This window comes from Aphelocoma coerulescens, assembly GCF_041296385.1.
Source record: "Aphelocoma coerulescens isolate FSJ_1873_10779 chromosome Z unlocalized genomic scaffold, UR_Acoe_1.0 ChrZ, whole genome shotgun sequence".
NCBI lineage: Eukaryota > Metazoa > Chordata > Aves > Passeriformes > Corvidae > Aphelocoma > Aphelocoma coerulescens.
Window position 1 is genome coordinate 2,395,615 of NW_027184085.1, and position 19,142 is coordinate 2,414,756.

Sequence of the window (19,142 nt, forward strand, 5' to 3'; positions counted from 1 at the left end):
TTAAAAAACTTCTCCAGACTGTGTGGGAGGCTGGATGTGTGCTGGCCTTGAGGACCCTGGCAGGGAAGCACGGAGTGCCTGGGTGCTGCACCTCTGGCAGCATCACCCTCTGTGATGCTCCTGCTCTGTAAGAAAGCTCCTGAGACACCATGTGGTCAGTGCAAGAATAAAAGGAGAGGATAATCGGCTCCAAGAGGGGCTGAATTTAAGCGGTATTGTCCCACGTGTCCAGGCTCTTGAATCCCAGCTAATTTCCTTATTTGCAGGCCGGAATAGGGCTGTACTTATTTAATAATCCCAGATTTAGTTATATATAGATATATTCCCATATTTAGATACTTGCTCTTTACAAATACATGGAAGGAGGTTGTAGGCTGGTGGGGGTCGGGCTCTTCTCCCAGAGAGCAAGGGACAGAACAAGAGGGAACGGGCTGAAGTTGTGCCAGGGCAACTTGAGCTTGGAAAATCAGGAAAAATTTCTTCACTGAAAGGGTTGTGTATCCCTGGCACAGCTGCCCAGGGCAGCAGTGGAATCTCCATCCCTGGAGGGATTTAAAAGCCATGTGGATGTGGCACTTGGGGACACGGGTTAGTGGTGGCCTTGGCTGAAGGAATGATTGGACTTGATGGTCTTAGGTCTTCTCCAGCCTTAACTATTCTGTGGGTTTTGGGTTTATTCCAGGGTTTTTTTTCCTCCAATTTAAGCTGTTTTGAAGTCTCTGGGATGGGCTGCAAACTCTTGGGAGGGCTCTGCGTGTGATGTTTTGGTGCCCAGGAAAGAGGAGGCGAATGCAAACATCAGCCTGCAAGACCACCCATACATTGGGAGAGGCCCCAGGATGAGCTCCCCACCTTCCCACCACCTCCTCCCCTGATCCCAAGAGCAATCCCAACCACACTGCCCCCGGCCCACACCTGACCAAGCGCCTTTTCTTTTGCAGGCAGGACAAGCTCAAAATCCACATGCGGAAGCACACGGGGGAGCGGCCGTACCTTTGCATCCACTGCAACGCCAAGTTCGTGCACAACTACGACCTGAAGAACCACATGCGCATCCACACGGGCATCCGGCCCTACCAGTGCGAGTTCTGCTACAAGAGCTTCACCCGCTCCGACCACCTGCACCGCCACATCAAGCGCCAGAGCTGCCGCATCGCGCGGCCCCGGCGCGGCCGCAAGCCGGCGGCGTGGCGGGCGGCCGGCCTGCTCTTCGCCCCCGGGGGCCCGCCCGTAGAGAACAGCTTCGTGATGCCGCCCACGCTGGAGGAGATGAGCGGCCACCTCAGCAGCACGGCCATGTGCCTTCCCGGCCCCAGCCCCAAACACTTCCTGAGCGGGGCCAAGACCCCCTTCAGCCTGCAGGAGCTGGAGAGCCAAATTGAAGAAACCCAGATGAAGCTCTTCAGGCGGGCCCAGATGGACATGGAGAGGAACGCGGGCATCTTCGCCTTCGCCCTGGGCCACAATGAAAACCTCGCTGCCCAACCCTTCTTCCCTCTCCCTGACCCTTGGAGCACAGGCTTCAGTGGCTTGGCGGGGCTTGGCCACGTGGCTCCCATCTCAGAGGCCAGCAACTAAACCCGCGCCTGGTCCCACCATGCCTCTGCTCCCATCCCAACAAGGCGGCCGGCTCCCCCGGGGCTCCCACCTGCCCTTCTGCATCATCAGGTTCCCAAGAAGATCTCCATCCCCTCACTGCCATGGCCTGCCATGGGGCTTGGGGCACGGGGCCATCCCTGGGGCGAGCAGGGGATGGGCAGGTGCTGTGCCCCATGGCCACCGGCACTTTAGACTCAGCACTTGGCTTTGGGGCCATCGGGCACTCACTGTCCCATCCCACCACTCATGGCTCTGTCTGGGAAGGCCAGGCCAGGACTGCTGCTCTCTTCAACACTCCCAAAAATGTCACTTGCCTTAGTCCAGGGCTCGGCCATCACCATGAGATGGCTTTTCTGTGGGAACTGTTACCCATTTCCCACCCACAGAGCTCACTGGACACTGACAAGCCGTCCAGACTTGGGTTTGTTATGTTGCATTCCTTGGCCCTTTTGGTCAAAAGGACTTTTCTGTTTTCTTTCTGGTTTTGTTTTCTTTTCTTCTTAATTAATTCCCATGTCTGGCAACAATATTTGTTCTACAAGGGATAAAGGGGAGGTCTAGCAGCCTTGCTGGGAGAGGGAGGATCCTGGCCACTGCCTTTCTCAGCAGTATATCAGATTTACAGGGCTGGTGAAAGCCCTGATCTGCAGCATGAGTTGGGACCCTAAAAACATTAAAAAAAAAAAAAAAAAAAAAAAGGAGATAGAAAAACACCCAGCGCAAAGCTGGGTGGAAAAGGGGGATTTTACTTATTTTGGTTCTTTACCTATTTCAAAGTTTCAAAAGGAGAACCAAAGCCTATTTTGAGTATTTTAACTTCAGTTGCTTGAAAAGGTGAAGGAAAAGTTTTGGAAGAATCAGAAATGTTTCCATACTGAGCTTTTATTAAACCCTTGCTTTGAAAAAATGAACCACGTGGGAATTTTGAAATGAAAAACTCGTTTCAAACCAAAGAGTCAGAATTCACCGCCGCTGACCATTCTGAAATGTCTGGGGTTCTGTCCTTAATTCCCTCAAATTCCTATGTGATAGTGATGAGAAAAATTTACAAAACACTCGCATGTCCCCAAATCTGCAGTGTTGATGGGAAACAATTGGGTGTGCAAATGTCCCTGCTGCTTGTCTCACGGGATCTTTGTGGAAAAGAAGTTCACTAAAGGTGTCTTGATGGTGATGTCATCTACTTGCAAGCAAGTAGAAACGCTATTTTTCACTGTTCATTGGTTCAAAAGAGAAGGTGGTGACATATGGGTCCTCCAAGCCAAAGGTTGCACACGGTGGCCTACAGGTTTGGGGTGACTCCTCAGCATCCCTGCAGACCCCATCTTGGCCACCCCATCTGGTAATTGTTCTGGGGCAAAAAAAGTGGCAGATTGGCTGGAATAGCCCTATCCACCTCCTTCAGCCCCAAATCCTTGAGCTACTCTGAAGGATAAAGGCTTCTGGTGGCCATCTGCCTCTTGTGGCTCCTCCTAGATGAGCCTTGGAGGCAGACGTGGTGGGACCTCAGTTCCACCACTGGCTGAGATGGGCTGCACTGGTTTTTTTACATGGAACCAACACTTGGAAATGTAAATGTTACAAATTAGGGCTTTTTATTTCTCTTTTTACTGTGACCTTTCAATGTCAGCAAAATAGAAGGGAATGTGAGGACCGCGGGTTCATGAGTTTTTTGGTTTTTCCATCAGTGACGCGGTGGCTGGGTGAGAATCTGCCCACCAGAGGCAAGGAGGGGGACACAGGGAGTCAAGGGTTCCACAGCCCCCAGGAGGGTGTGAGGGACTTCTGCACTGAGACCACCCATAGCAGAATGATCCCAAGGAACTGCCCAACACTCGGCTTCCTCCTCCAAAAAGAAATCATAAGGACTCCACGTGCAATGAAAGTCAATGGAGAGGAAAAAAAAGGAAGAAGAAAAAGAAATCTTCTTAGAACTGCATCAAACTTTTTCTTTTTAATCCACATCAACTCCTTACACAAGCGACGTTTTGCAGATGATTGGTTCCTTCAGGTGTTTTTTTTTTGTCTACGATTTGGAGTCGTTGTAAAATATCCAAAGATGCTGAGTACTGTATGATCTGCAAGGACTTGAAGCAAGGTGTTTTTTCTGTCTCGGTTTGTTTGTTAGGTCAGTTGGGTTCTTTTTTTTTTTTTTTTTCCTATATGTCTAAGTGGGGATAAACCTTTGCAATTTTTCTATTTATAACTATTTTTATGTGATTGCTTTATGTACAAAACAATGGAAAAAAAATCAAAAAAGTAGTGAGGAACACACACATACACAAACAGATTTGCCTTAGTTACTCACGGGACAATCACCCTTAACTTTGATTGATGCTAAAAAGCGGATGGAAAAAAAGAGACTAGGTCATTTTATGTATTTATTAAACTGTATTAATTGATGCTTTTAAATTATTAGCAGGACTTGATTCTCTTGCCTGTAGCCATGGTGAGAAGGCAAAGCTGCTGCGGTTGCTGAGCTGCCAGCGCAGCCATCCATGTGGCTTCAGCTCTGTGGATGTTTGCCTGACACCTTTTGGAAAGGCAGAATAATCACTTATTAATTAAGCATTGAGCTGGTACGGGCTCCAGCCCGAGGGGCTGTTGGCGTTGCGATGCTGATGATGATTATGGAGTTAAGGTTGATTTTCCCGCGTTGGCACTGGGTTGGGTCGGGCTGGAGGGAGCTGAGTGCTGGCAGTGATCATGTTTTGGGGTGTAGAGGGATGATTAGAGAAAACCCTGTTTCTTACCGTTTTGATGTTGTGTGGTGAGTCCAGGCCACAGGTATCCATGTGGGAGCCCAGCTAAGTGTGAAGGTGCCTTCCTGGGGATCTGCTCCCGTTTCCTAACCAGGATGGGTGTAATGAGCACCAAACCTCAGGCTGGAAGGACACAGGTTCTGTCCCAGGTCATGGTGTGGTGGCTTCTTGTTCATCTCACCTTGGCTCCTATGGCCTGGCTGCAGAAGGGGCAGCGTGGGCAGCAGGGGAGGGGGGATTCTGCCCCTCTGCCCCGCTCAGGTGAGACCCCACCTGCAGAGCTGCCCCAGCCCTGGGGAACAACAGCACAAGGACCTGGAGCTGCTGCAGCCAGTCCAGAGGAGGCCACCCAGATGCTCCAGGGCTGGAGCCCCTCTGCTCTGCAGCCAGCCTGGGACAGCTGGGGGTGTTCAGCTGCACAAGAGAAGGCTCCAGGGAGAGCTCAGAGCCCCTGGCAGGGCCTAAAGGTGGTTTAGGAGAAAGATGGGGGCAAACATTTTAGCAGGGCCTATTGTGATAGAAGAAAAGGAGATGTTTTAAACTGAAAGAGCGGAGATCCAGTCTAGATGGAAGAAATTTTTTACAATGAGAGTGGCAAAGACACTGAAACAAGTTGCCCAAACAGGGGGTGGCTGCCCCATCCCTGGGAGTGTCCAAGGCGAGGTTGGACGGGGCTTGGAGCAACCTGGGATAGTAGAAGGTGTCCCTGCCCAGTGCAAGGGGGTGGAACTGGATGACCCTTAAAGGTCCCTTCCAACCCAAAACTTTTGATGATTCTATGATTATATGAACACAACTGACATGAACATGAGCCCTGTAATTCATGTGGCCGCTCAGGAATTGCTTCATTGTTTTTGAATGAGGTACAAAAGCCTGGGAAATAAGCTCCAGGTAGGAACGGTGGGACTTGTCCCACATTGTTCAGCCATTTGGAAGTGAAGTAAAGAGGCACCCTGTGCCTATTGAGACACCTATGTGTTGTCCTGCAACCTGGAACGGGATTTCCAGCCTTCCTCTGAAGCCATCCTGGCTCTGGAGGGAGGCAAGTATTGATGGAGGGTGATTCACCCCACCTACGCTGGACCTCCCAGGGGTGGGATGAATCACCTTTGGGCACCTCTCTGCTACCTACCAGCGTGCTGTGCTTTCCCATAGCTCAGTGAGATAAGGTTAACCACTGGGAGGGATGTTCCCACCACCTCTGCTCCCTCCTCTTGCTCAGCTCATGGGACAGTCCCTGGAAAAACCTTTCCCAAGAGGATGGGATGCTGGCGCAGCCTGGAGACCCAGGTCAGGCAGCTTGATTTCTTCCCAGTCCATTTCCACTGGGATGCAATGGGAAATAAAGGTCCAAGTCCATCCTCCCAAACCTGGGGACCAGGGATTCAGGCTCATAGGTCATACACCCTGCTGCAATCCCAGCAAAACATCCCAAGTTCTTACAGCCACAGGTCATTTTCCTTTCTTCACTCTTTGGAGAAGGACTCCACAGCATCAGGTGCTTGGGCAGCAGTCCAGATCTGCAGGCAGAGTCCAGAAATGTGACTTGGGAACAAAGAGATACCATTCCCCCTCCCAGGGCAGGTGGTCAGTTGTTGAGCAGCTTCTGTGCTTGGAGCCTGCAGGACCACAGCAGGGTCAGCCCGAAAGCTGTGTGCTCCTGAGCACAAAGAAACCCCACAAACGAAAATTGTGTGAATGACTTTTTAGCTATTTAAATACATTTATAATTATTTTTTTCAGGTCTTGTGGCTTTTAACCCCATTTTATGCTCACATTCTGGTTTGCTTATAATGCCAGAACAACAACAACAAGAGATAGATTTGCAAGGGGAGGGTGAAAAAAAAAAATCTGAAAACCGCTTGGAGGAGCTGTGCATTAATCAGACACATGGGAATCACGGGAAGAAACCAGCTTCAGTAAATGCTTGTTAGCAACAACATATGGCTACATGCTTGCTCCTGAACAGCTGCTGTTATCTGCTGGAGCATCCAGGCTGCGGAGGGGGAACGGCACCGGGGCAATGCTGCGCACGCAGCGTTTGCTTGGACCAGGTGTTGCTGCCAAAGGAGCATCTCCTGGCATGAGTGGCAGGGAGCTGGATGGGCAAACCCTTTCCCTGAGCTCGAAACCCTTTGCTGAGCATTGCAAGAGCCTCTTCCTGCAGTTGTGCAGAAGGAAATTGCATACAGAAAAAAATATTCGTGTTTTTAAAAAGGGGAGAAAGAGCCTGCAGGTTGGCAAGTGACCGGCTTTTCCATTTGGCAGTCACCTGCAGGAAGAAAAAAAAAAAGGAATAATTTTGCAAAATACAGTCTGAAATGTTTTAGACTTGAATGTGTCAGCAGGACTCCGGGCGGCACCAGTGAGGCTGCAAATGCTGCCCAGTCTCTGCTCTGCTCGTGCTCTGCCCGCAGCCCCCTGGGGCCTGCTATGCTCCCCATCCTTTTCCATCCGTTTTGGGGGGGATTAGTGCTTTATTTACAGTCTCAGTGCTCTGAAAATGGAATATTGTGTGGTTGCAGAGGAAACTTTTAAGGTAAGAGAGTAAATGAAGCAAGACCCCAACCGTCTCATTTTGAGAAAATACTGGTTTTGGCAGCAGGTCACCCGTGGGTTTTTAAGATCTGCCACTGCCTTTTGGTGCCTCTGACTGTGCACCTGAGTTTCTTTCCAAGCCAAAAACAAGAAGGGAAGAAAAATCCCTTCTTGTAGAAGATACACCCCATATAGTCTGAGCCTGAGTGAACTCATCCCCATCCCACCTCCCAGCCCCACCTCTGGGATTTCCAGCAGAGGGAGAGGAAATACCTGTGGCCTGGAAACACCTTTTTTCCCCCCGTGTTTTCCTATGTTGAACCAATGTTTTACATGACTTGCACTATTTTCTGTAGGGCAGGACACTGTTTAGGTTTCTTTGTTCCAGTCTCTTGTTCGGTTGCGACTCCTCTTGGCGGTCCTGTACACGTACCTGCTGCACATCTTACACCCCTGGAGAAAATAAACTGTTACCTGAAGCAGTGAGTCTGTCCTGTGTCCTTCACGCTGCTCTGGGTCTGGGGAATTCAGATTTCGGCATCAGATTAGTGGTTGGACTTGGTGATCTCGGGGGTCTTTTCCAACCTAAATGATGCTGCGATCAAATGATGGTGAGCGGGGGGTGATGGAGCATTTTGTGGTGGCCCTCCAGGGTGACCCTCCATGTGGCATCTGGGCTGTCACCACAAGGGTTCAGGGGCTGAGAAGCAGCCTCTGGTGATGCCCGAATGAAATTCTGTGTGTGTGTGGGTGTCAAATAAATGCTATATATGTAGAGTACAATCGTTCGGGTCTTGTTTTTCCCCGTTTCGGCACATCCGCGTGCTCAGCTCCCTGCACACTCGAACTTGGGCTGCCCTCGTGTGGTGGCCCGGAGGCAGCTCTGCCACCGGAGCCGCGCTGGGGACAGCAGAGGGCTGGGACCCACATCTGGAGCTGTTTTGGGGGTCTCGGTTGCACCAGGACATGCAGGACCCTCCATCACCTCCCGTCGCACCCAGCCACGTCTACTTGCCAGGAAGAGGAAATACAAACCTCATGTCCGGACGGAGTTTAATGGTTGGACTTGATGATTTTAAGGGTATTTTCCAACCTAAATGATTTTATGATTCTAAGAATTTTTTACACCTTAATTAACCACAGCCAAGGAATAAGGCCAGTGAGGCTGGGAACGTGCCAAATTGTCGGTGGCCTCGTGGGAATTCTGATTTTTAGGGAATTTTTCCTGAAGGGTAAGCCAGGAGAGGACTCTTCTGATGCCCAATGTGACCTCAGCTGATATTTCCCACTTCCCCTCATGGTACCACTAATAATTTGATCAGTTTGGGCAAGTAGGGGTTTCAAATGTAAATCTTAAGCAATTTATATAAAGCTCATTTCCTTAGGAACTGAGACTAAAAACCGTAAGTGCCAATACCAAGGAAGAAGCCAAACAGCAGAGTTGAGCTACAGCCCCCCAAATTTCATTTTATTTATTTCTGTCTGCAGAGATGACACTGACTGAGATGTCACAAATCCGATTGGGCTTCCTAATAGTTCATGCAGTGCCTTGAGCCTCAGGGGTCATCTCAAATTCAGGAAGCCAATTTGCAGGCAGGAGATGCAAAGCCAGACCAGGCAAGGGCTGAGGTTTTAAGGACTGACCCTGTCAGCTAAAACCTTCCTCTGCTCTTGGGTAACCTCTGGCAAATCCTTATAGGGATGTCTGTAAACCTGCCTGTCTTTAAGGTGTAGCTGTTAACTCAGTTTCCATAGTGAACAGGACAGGCTTGTCTCGGTGGGATCAACTTCTGCAATGTGAGCTGGAGTTTTGCATCGTTGGGGGAAATATTTCAGGCTTCACCTTTGAGTTCTCAGAAATAGGGTTCTCATTTAGGCAGCTTTTAGGATATTTTTCTGGAGGTCTTGATGATATATTCATTGAAAAAATCAGTTGGAAATACAAAGTCTTCACAGCTTTTCTGAGACAAGGTCCTTGAATCTGAAGCGAAGGTGAGCAGGGATTTGCTCTGGGTGCTGCTGCAGGGGTGTGAGCCAGGCTGTGACACCCCAAAATTTAAACATAGGAGCTGAATGAGAAAAGTGAGGAGTGAACAGAAGCTCTGTGGGAGGTGGAAGAAGATCTCCCATGGGGAGACAATGAGGTCACACCTCAAGTGCTGGGGACAGCTCTGGGCCCCTCAGGACAAGAGAGACATTGAGGGGCTGGAGCGTGTCCAGGGCAGGGAACGGAGCTGGGAAGGGGCTGGAGCCCCAGGAGCGGCTGAGGGAGCTGGGAAAGGGGCTCAGGCTGGAGCAAAGGAGGCTCAGGGGGGACCTTGTGGCTCTGCACAACTCCCTGACAGGAGGGGGCAGTCAAGGAGGGGGTTGGCTCCCGAGTGACAAGAGAAAATGGCCTCAAATTGTGCCAAGGCAGGTTTAGGTTGGATATGGGGAAAATTTCTTCCCTGAAAGGGCTGTCCAGCCCTGGCACAGCTGCCCAGGGCAGCAGTGGAGTCCCCATCCCTGGGATTTAAAAGGGATTTAAAAGATGTCTAGATGTGGGGACATGGTTTAGTGGACTTGGCAGTTCTGGGGGAATGGTTGGATCTGATGATCTTAATGGCTTTTCCCACCTAAATGATTCTGCGATTCTGTGAGCTAGGGGCAATCACCAGTGCTGGAGCAGCAGCCCAGATGCAGATGAGCTCCTCATGCAGCTGCCTGGTGCTCTTTTTCTTCAATCCTGCCCTCCTGCTCTTTGTGTTCAATCAGCTCAGCCTATGACAGAGATTTGTAGCTCCAAGCACTTGGGATGCTTTTCCCCTGGAGCAGAAGCAGCCAAGCTAGACAATATATATATATTTATATGTGTGTGTGTACATATACATACATACATATATATATACTTTCAGATAGATTCAACAACCCTAATACATGTGTGAGTGCATAGCCAGACCTACATACATCTAATATGCATTTAGGTGTTATCCTCACCAGACTTTATATAGAAGACAATAATATTTCTCCTTTGGGAGGGGAAGCTGAGGGACAGGGCGGCACGGAGATTTATTCACACAGGTATCTCTGTGTGCTGCCAACCTACCCTTTACACAGGTGCAAATCCTCCCTGGGGAGTGCTGGACCTTGGCAATGGCTTCATCCGTCTGTAAGATTAAATGTTAGGAAGGAGTATTCCCAGGAAACCCCATCTCCTTGTCGCCAGTATCCCTGTCTGATTCAGCTGGCCACAAATACCATCCAGCTGCTGAGGATGCAGTCTGGAGCAAGAGGGAAAAAGGAAGTAACCAAGAGAGGGCGTTTTTTACCCAAGAGGAGACCATGCCAGGATGAGCTGGCGAGAGCAGCAGGAGCTGTCCGGGACACGTGCGGCTTGGCTGCTTCGGGCACTGTGATCTGTGATAGAGGTTTGTCTCTGAGGTGGAGGGCTGCCAACACCCCGCTCCTGAAAAAATCCCACCATCAGAGGTAAATGCCCCTGTCCCTGGTGAGGCTCTGAAGCAAGTGTGCAGCAGTGAGGGAGAACGAAACACCAGGATGATTCCAAATGCCAGCGAGGAAGGAAACTCCTTTCCCAACGTCCCTAAAATCGGCATCAGAGTAAATCCCAGCAGCAGGGAGGGGCTGTAGACACTGCCACCACCCCCCCTGGTCGGGCAGGGATGTCCAAAGCATGGGATGTGGCCAGGTCAGACACATGGGCTCCTTGTTTGCAGCCCAGGCCTGCGGCCACCGTGCCGAATCCCGCGCCGCCCCGCGCCAGCTGCTGCATTAACGCCCCATATGCCCGGCCATATGCTCCATCCACGCAGGGGGGTGCTGGGTGGGCCTCCTGGGGAGGAAAAGGGACATCCCAGCAAGTGGGAGCAGGTAGGGTTTAGAGAGGCCTCGGGGATCAGAGGTGTGGGAAGGATGCCCGGCGATTGTGGGAGACAGCACGGGTTTAATGTCTCTGCCCAGCAGCAGCAGCACAAGGAACTAGAGGGTGTTAGGGGCGTGTTGGAGGGCACCACAGACCTTTTGCAATGGGTCCCTGGTATAAAGCAGTTGAAAGTTGAGCAGGAGGATGCTAACAGGGTTATAGGAGTGCACCACCAATCCTTGGCAATGTGTTTCTCTAAAGCAATTCGGCAGCAGGTTGCACTTGCAAAATTTATTATGAAATGGGATTTTCAGGACACAATCAAGCTTTGAAAAATGTCGTGGTGGAAATCAGAGCGTGCTGCTCATCCAGGTCAGACACTCAGAGAGAGACACTGGTGTTCCAGCTCCTCCTGCAGTCAAGGGGAGAGCAATCCCTCTTGAGTTAAACACCTAGAACGGGTCAGATAACCACACTTTTGAGATGCTGGTTGCTCTCCAGTGGCAGGACAGAGGACATATGTCCTCAGTGTCCTGTCCCCTTGGTTATCAGTCTCCTGGTCCTTGCTCCCAGTGTTCAAAGGTTTCACCAATCCCCACTGAAGACCCCAGCACATTTAAACACCCAGGATGGCATACAGCATAGTACTAAAGGCCACATTCTCTGTGGAGCAGCAGATTACAGAGGCAGGAGGCTGTGGGTGCACCCAGAGCTCTCAGGTTCTGGATGAAGGGCTAATAAGGGACACCATCAGCTGAAGATCCACAGATTCAGCCCAAGTAACTTGAGGTGTTTGGCTGTGCTGTTAATCCCACATCCCTGGGGAGAGAGGAGGGTGGAATCTGCACTGCCTTCACTATGGGGTGAATGTGGTTTTTTCCTGCATTCTTGGTAGCTCAGACAGGTGCAGGTGAGAGAGGGAGAGGATACCAGCATCATGCAGAAGGTTAGTGAAAATGCTTGAAAAGACACTTTTTGCTTTGAAAAGTCAATTTATCTGGACAAATTAGGGTATTGGCCTCAAACAAAGCTGAGGACCTAAGCCTCATTATATTTAATAAACTATCATGTGTTCTCTCCCATCAGCCTGCACCAGACACTCCGTGATTTACAGCCCACAGCTGTAACCTGAGCCATCTCCCTGCTTAGAGAGAAACTCATTTAATTGGAGTCCAGGTCTGAGGCTCCTTGAGGGAAGGCAGCTAATCTCTCTGCCTTAGCTCCTCTATTTGTAAAATGGAAATGGTGACTTTATCCATCCTTGTGGGCTGCGGCGGGGCTTATCGCTTAATCTGAGCCTCTGCTGTGCCTTGATGATGGAGCCTGGTGTGCGGGGCTGTATTAGCTGTATTGCTTGGGATGCTGGTTCCCTGCTATGGCTCCGAGGATGTGGAGGGATTTGTGAGGGGAGAATGGGAGGGAGGGACTGGGGAGCTGATTTCAGTGTCAGGAGAGCAGGTACAGGCTCACCCCAGTGAGAAGTAAGGAGCTGCTTGCTCATGTAGAGAGGGGGAATTTTTGAGTACAAGCAGAAATGAGTCTTGCTGTGGCCTTAAACCCACTGGGGCCAGTCCAGAGGAGGCCACCCAGATGCTCCAGGGCTGGAGCCCCTCTGCTCTGCAGCCAGCCTGGGACAGCTGGGGGTGCTCAGCTGCACAAGAGAAGGCTCCAGGGAGAGCTCAGAGCCCCTGGCAGGGCCTAAAGGGGCTCCAGGAGAGCTGCAGAGGGACTGGGGACAAGGCATGGAGGGACAGGACACAGGGAATGGCTTCCCAGGGCCAGAGGGCAGGGACAGATGGGATATTGGGAAGGAATTGCTGTCTGTGAGGGTGGGCAGGCCCTGGCACAGGGTGCCCAGAGCAGCTGTGGCTGCCCCTGGATCCCTGGCAGTGTCCAAGGCCAGGCTGGACAGGGCTCTGAGCAGCCTGGGATAGTGGAAGGTGTCTCTCCCTGCCCATGCAAGCCTTGAACTCAGTCAAGGCAAGAGGACAGAGCTGTTGTTGTCTTTGCTGGTGCAGGACCAAAGCCTGGGAGGATCTGCATCTGCATGTTGTCTTCCAGTGTCTTTCTAATTCATGATGGTCTGTCTGAAAGAAGCTTCTGGCAATGTGTTTTCGTTACTGGTCTTAAAATAGGATGCAGAAGAAAGGTTTCTGGGACATAATTCATTTTATTGGCTCTTCTGCACCAGAATTAATTGCAGCCATGTTTATTGCTCCAGCAAGTAGAGATGAGTTAGATAAGGGAATTACTTTGTTTAGGACAATGAATAATTTATGTCGCAAATTCACCAGAACCTTGAAATTTGAAGGACTGGGTTTGCTTCCTTCCATGTCCAGGGAGCAAGACTGAGCCATAATCTTTGTTTGTGACAAGTGTTTTATGATTTTTTCCATTATTGTAATCATCTGTTCAAACTTCTGTAACACAAAACATGGAATTTCCCTGTGTAGGGTGCCTTGGCAGCCAGGTTACTTCTGTGTGTGGTGGTGAGAGGTTTGCCCAAGGAATAACCCATCCTGTCCTATGGAAATATCTGCAGCAGAATTAAACACACCACTGACTACAGAGAGAGTTTTGATAGCTTTGGTGGCTCATCAAATCACCTGCCAAGACAGGGGTTCTGTGTCAAACTCACACTCCTAGTTGAGCTGGAGGAGCAGTTGAGCATCAGGGACTAAAAAACTCCCAAACTTTACTAGAAATCCACAGTTTCTTTCCCAAAATGACTTTTCCCCAGGTTATGGGCTCCTGATGAGTATTTGAATAATAGAATCATAGAATATCCTGAGTTGGAAGAGACCCACAAGGATGATCAAGTTGATCTCCTGGAATATTATTAGTATTTGTGCCCCAGGGAACCCCTGAATATCTATTCTTCCAAAGAGGATAGATCTGTTGTTGAGACTTACTCTGTCCCTGGGGTGGGCACAGCTGCCTGCCCACCTCCCTGAGAGCCTGCACAGCCATGGCCTGTGTCCCAGGATAGGAGCTGGATGGGTTTGAAAGCCTTTTCCTTGGAGATGGATGGTGCATATCAGTTTATCAGTCTGGTCTGCTCGTGTTCTGGAGCAGAGCTGGAGGGCTCTCAATCAAGCACACACTGGTGTCCCTTGGATGATCCCTTAATTCAAAATGAGGAGGGTAGGTAGGAGGGAGAGACAGCGAAAGTCAGAAACCGTAACTTCAAAGACAGGCTGGGATGGGAGCCCGTGTCAGCTTCTGAGAGGAAAAACAGGGATGGTTTTCATTAGTGAGAAGGTAAAACACATGGCTAGACGAATAGCAATGCCCTTGCATAGCTCTCTTCTAGTCCAAGAAAGGACAGTTGTGGGGGACACTGGCATCCTCAGTGGAAACTGTTATGTCTTGGGAGAAAAATCTATTTATTTTAACCAACTGAAAAATAGGCTTCAGCCTTGGAGTGGCCCCCTTTGTGTGACACCAGCATTGCTACTTCTGCAGAATAGAGGACTCTGATATCAAACCAAGGCTAAAAGACAGGACTGAGTGAGGGGAGAAGGACATCTTCGAGGCCTAATGTGCCTCTGCAGAAGCTAACACTGCTCTAAAGAACGCAAGTTGAAGGCTGGTTATCCAGACCTTACAGTCTGAAGGGAGGTCACCAGCACGTCTCGGCTGCGGCAGAGTGTTCACTGTAGCCTCCAACAGGGGCAGAAGTCCTTTCAGAGCACACAAAATGGGTGGGTGGGCGGGCAATTGCAGGGAATACACATATTTTTCAGTCACTAAAAGCAAAAAGCAGCAGCAGGATCGTGGTGTAGAGTGAGCAGGCCACGGGATGGCAGAGGAAACCCAAGCTAGATAAACCACAAGTGCTGAGTGTGGAGGGGGTAGTGACTTGGGCGGTTTGGCCAGAGTCTGACAGATGATGACAAACATCAACACTGGCTGAAAATTAATATTTAGGGCTTGGATTTTGGATGTGGATACCTAAAATGGGATTCAGATGCCTGATTTGGCAGTGCTATTGTAGCTCGAAGTGTGGCCCCTGTGTTTGTTGCTGTGTGTTGCTTGTGCTCTGGTCAAGCCTGAGCTATGTCCTGAAGCCCTCAAAGGTCCCTGCTTCTAATGCCCATCCTCACATCCAAGACTGAGCTGAAGCAAAATACAAATAATGGTGGGGAAGATGAATCTCACTGTTTTCTAATTTTTTTCTTTCAAAGTACAAGTTTGCTGGTCTTGCTTTCCTTCCTTGCAGGAACACGGAAGGCACAAGCATTTTGCCCCCCCTGCCATGCACTTTCTCCAATTTGCAGGTCAGCATTCACCCAGCAGCTTAATTTTCATCTCTTGCAAAGGCAGAGAGGAGGAAAAAAGTATGATAGCTAAAAGGCCACCTGTGGATCAGTCACAAGCAGACAGAGCTGGAGGCTGCTGGGGGAGCAATTTTCACTGGCAGAAGTGACCAAGCAGGCAGCTTCTTCTCATGCTTGGTGTTGAGAGTTGTCAGGCAGCAGGAGAGATGGTCTCTGTGCTGGAAATTTCTCTGACAGGAGAGGTAATTTAGCAGCTGCTGAAGTGTGTTAGCCCTCAGCTTCTCCTTCCCTCTTGCACACGGCCTTAAAAGCGATTTTCTGTGCGTGGGGAGATTGGAACACACGGGCAATGGCTCCTCCACGAGGATACGCTGCTGTCCTGGTGAAGCAGCTTTGAGGAAAAAGTTTGGCGGGTGTCAGGGCCCAAACACCAAACTTTTAACCGTGCTATCTCCCAAATCTGCTAACCTCATCCATGCTGCTTGCCTCCCCTGCCTCAGTTTTTCCTCCCATTTACTCTAGCCTTCAAAATTTACCCCTCCTTGGCTACAAGGACAGCCAAGGCTGTGTCACGTTGGTTAGAAAATGGTAGGTCATGGCTTTTTGAGCCAGCTGGGGGGATGTGGAAGCTCTGGGCAGTGTCTGACATAACTGTGCTCCCACGGGCTCATGATCTGCAGCCTGCCTGCAGTGGGATGGGGATCAGGTTGGAGGGCTGTTGTCCCCAGGGACGCTGAGAAACGACACAAGTCCAGGATCGGGTTCAGAGGCCAGAAATAATTACATAATTCAGCTTATATAGCTTTGTTCGCAAGGGTGGCATAAAACCATTGGATGCTTGACCATTTGCCTCCCAGAGGAACTGGCTGAACGGCGTAACACCCATTTCCAAAATATTTTTCCCAGTGAACCAAAACAAGTCTGTGCAGGTGTGAGATAGAGAGTTAGTTTACAGAACTGTCTTCCACTGTTTCTCAGCTAAAGCATGAGAAAGGGAAACTTCACAAATGCTTCAGCAGCTGGAAAATTCCTCTGCTCCTGCTTTTTAGCACCCACAGGGCATGGGGAGAAGTGGATCATCACAGGGGGAAGGGTGAACACCTCTCTTTTTTTTTGTCTGAGCAGGCTGTGGTTTGCACAGAGGCTTCAGGCTTGGGGGAGGATGAGTGTGACAGCTTACTGCAGGATTAGATTTTGGTGCGGGGGCACTTTATACAAGAGCATGTAGTGACAGGACAAGGGGAATGTTTGCCAACTGATAGGAGGCAGGGTAAGATTAGATACTAGAAAAAAATTCCTCCCTGTGAGGGTGGTGAGACCCTGGCACAGGCTGCCCAGAGCAGCTGTGGCTGCCCCATCCCTGGAAATGTTCAAAGCCAGTTTGGGTAGGGCTGTGAGTAACCAGGTCTAGTGGAAGGTATCCCTGCTCATGGCACGGGGTTGGAATTAGATCATTTTAAGGCCCCTTCCAATCCAAGCCACTCCACGATTCCCCATCAGCTGTTGGCCATAGGAGGCACCATAGTGCGACACAGGCACAGCCCTTGAGTCACCACTCCTCGGGGTTATGGGGTATTTTTTCTTTCCTAATACTGAAATCACTTATGAGGCAAATGACAGCATAAACCAGAATGCAGTGAGTGCAGACTCAGACTGCTGCCCTCCCTGGCAAGGCTTGGACCTGTGTCTCTCTGATCACTGCCTCTCTCTGCCCACTCAGCCACGGGGAAGTTCCACTAATGCTTCTGCTTGCTTGCACCCACCCAAGGCTTTTCAAGATCATGTAGGGGAGAGGGAGAGGCTGAGCCCATCTGTGCTGTGGGACTGCACTGAGTGAGAGGCAGAGCTGCAGCCCCTGACACCGCTGGCCAACAAGGTGCCACACTGTGCTGGTGGGCTGCAAGAAAACCCCAGAGGGCCTCATGGCCCTCTTCACAGAATCACAGAGTGGTTTGGCTTGGAAGGCACCTTAGAGATCATCTCATTCCACCTCCTGCCATGGGCAGGGACACCTTCCACTAGACCAGGTTGCTCCAAGCCCTGTCCCACTTGGCCTGGAACACTCCCACGGAAGGGGCATCTTCAGATATGCTCTGATTCCCCTTCTTCTGATTACTCCAGAAGTTAGCCCATGTTTGTGCCCAGGCATAAGCAAGCTCAGCCTTGTGCTTAGTCACTAGCAAAGTATCTCCCACTTTCACTGTGTGTATTGGCCCTCAGATGGAATTCCCAAGTACTGCCTTGCTGGAATGGCTTTAACAGCATCTCTGGACTTCATAAGATCAGATTCAAGGTGTCCATTGGAAAGGTGGCTGCTACAGCCTCCACCACAACTCATCAGTGTCCCTTCAAAACTTAGTCGCCACCTGGAATTCTCTGAAGCAGAGAATGTGCCAAGTTGGCACATTCAAGGACAGAGCTCTAGTAAAGGAGCAGCTGGGGTTACATTAGCACCAGGCTGTACAGTGGGGTTTTTTCAACACTGAAAACCAAAAATAAGGAGGAAGTTTCGTTTCAGTCAACCAAGAGAACAGATATTTAAAATTCAATAGTTAAAATCATTGCAATGTAAAGTAATGCTCCAATGAAAGCTCATGAAATATATTTATTCTGAATGATATGAAGGAAAAAAGGGAGTAATTACTTAGCTAAGATATAATTTCATTCATTGTTATTAAGTGGTTTTAGATTACTTGCTCACTTGAGATTAGAGATTTGAAATACATGGCTGAAATCCTCTTTCTAATCCAGAATTGCTAAATCCTTGGGTATTTCTCCACGATACTTTGATTTGCATCTCTGTTGATGTTCAGGACATAATTTCAGTTCTCTGCCAAATATTTGTTCCTTTATTCTCCCCTAAACATAGTCCTTGGCTTTCCTGATAACAAACACTGTAGACAAACCAACGGCACCAAAGTTCCGCAAGGCTCCCACCATTCCAGGCCTCAGCAGGGTCTTGTAATTATAAATTAAAAGCAAAAGAGAACTAACTTTATTGAAACAAAAAGTGCCAACAACATGACAATACTTGAAAATGTGATTTTATTTTCTTTTTTTAAATTTTAACAAATCTGTAGAATCATATATTGGGTTGAGTTGGAAGGGACCTTAAGGATCATCTCATTCCAAACACCCTGCCATGGGCAGGGACACCTTCCGCTATCCCACATTGCTCCAAGCCCTGTCCAGCCTGGCCTTGGACACTGCCAGGGATCCAGGGGCAGCCACAGCTGCTCTGGGCACCCTGTGCCAGGGCCTGCCCACCCTCACAGACAGCAATTCCTTCCCAAGATCCCATCTGTCCCTGCCCTCTGGCACTGGGAAGCCATTCCCTGTGTCCTGTCCCTCCATGCCTTGTCCCCAGTCCCTCTGCAGCTCTCCTGGAGCCCCTTTAGGCCCTGCCAGGGGCTCTGAGCTCTCCCTGGAGCCTTCTCTTGTGCAGCTGAGCACCCCCAGCTGTCCCAGGCTGGCTGCAGAGCAGAGGGGCTCCAGCCCTGGAGCATCTGGGTGGCCTCCTCTGGACTGGCTGCAGCAGCTCCAGGTCCTTCTGATGTTGCAGTACACAGACTTGACAAACCTTTTTTGGAGTGTAGCTACCAGAATTCCAAACCCTGTCTCCAGTTGCTGGGTCCCTTTGGCTCTGCCTGCCCAGAACTGTTGCTGGGCATGGGGATGTGTCAAAGGAAGGAGAAAGCAGACAGAGCTGGTGCTTCAAGAAAAAGGAGATAAACCTCAGCTGGATGACTGGGGGGGCTCCGATAGTGGCAACAGGGTTATGCCAATTTATGGTAGAGAAGGTTTCTTTGGTCCTTTGTCTTTTTGGAAGGGGATTTCTAGACCCTACTGGCTCTCATTAAGCCATTTCTTTTGGTGTTAAAGTACTTGGGCAACTCCACGACGTGCTGCCTGTCTGCCCTTGTCTTTGTTAGGGGAAGAGGTGATTATTTCTAGGTGCTTGTGTGATGTGAATCCTTGGTAAGGTGGAGTAGATGGTGATTTCATGTTGCACAGTCAAGGGGGAAAGGCATCCTATCCCGTGACTCTGCTCACTGAAGATTCACCCATGGATTACTTTGGGACAGTAGGATGTCACTTCAT

General features: G+C 49.9%; 1 protein-coding gene across 6 annotated transcripts in view; it reads left to right on the forward strand.

The window, feature by feature from the left end:
* The window catches only part of ZBTB7C (zinc finger and BTB domain containing 7C), a 153,068-nt gene extending 145,683 nt beyond the window's left edge, over nucleotides 1–7,385 (forward strand). For all 6 annotated transcript variants that reach the window (XM_069002061.1, XM_069002063.1, XM_069002062.1 and 3 more), the window contains one exon: nucleotides 942–7,385. In XM_069002061.1, the coding sequence (XP_068858162.1) occupies nucleotides 942–1,578 (637 nt within the window). In that variant the 3' untranslated portion in view covers nucleotides 1,579–7,385. The remainder of the gene's footprint in view (nucleotides 1–941) is intronic.
* The last annotated feature ends 11,757 nt before the right edge of the window (nucleotides 7,386–19,142 follow it).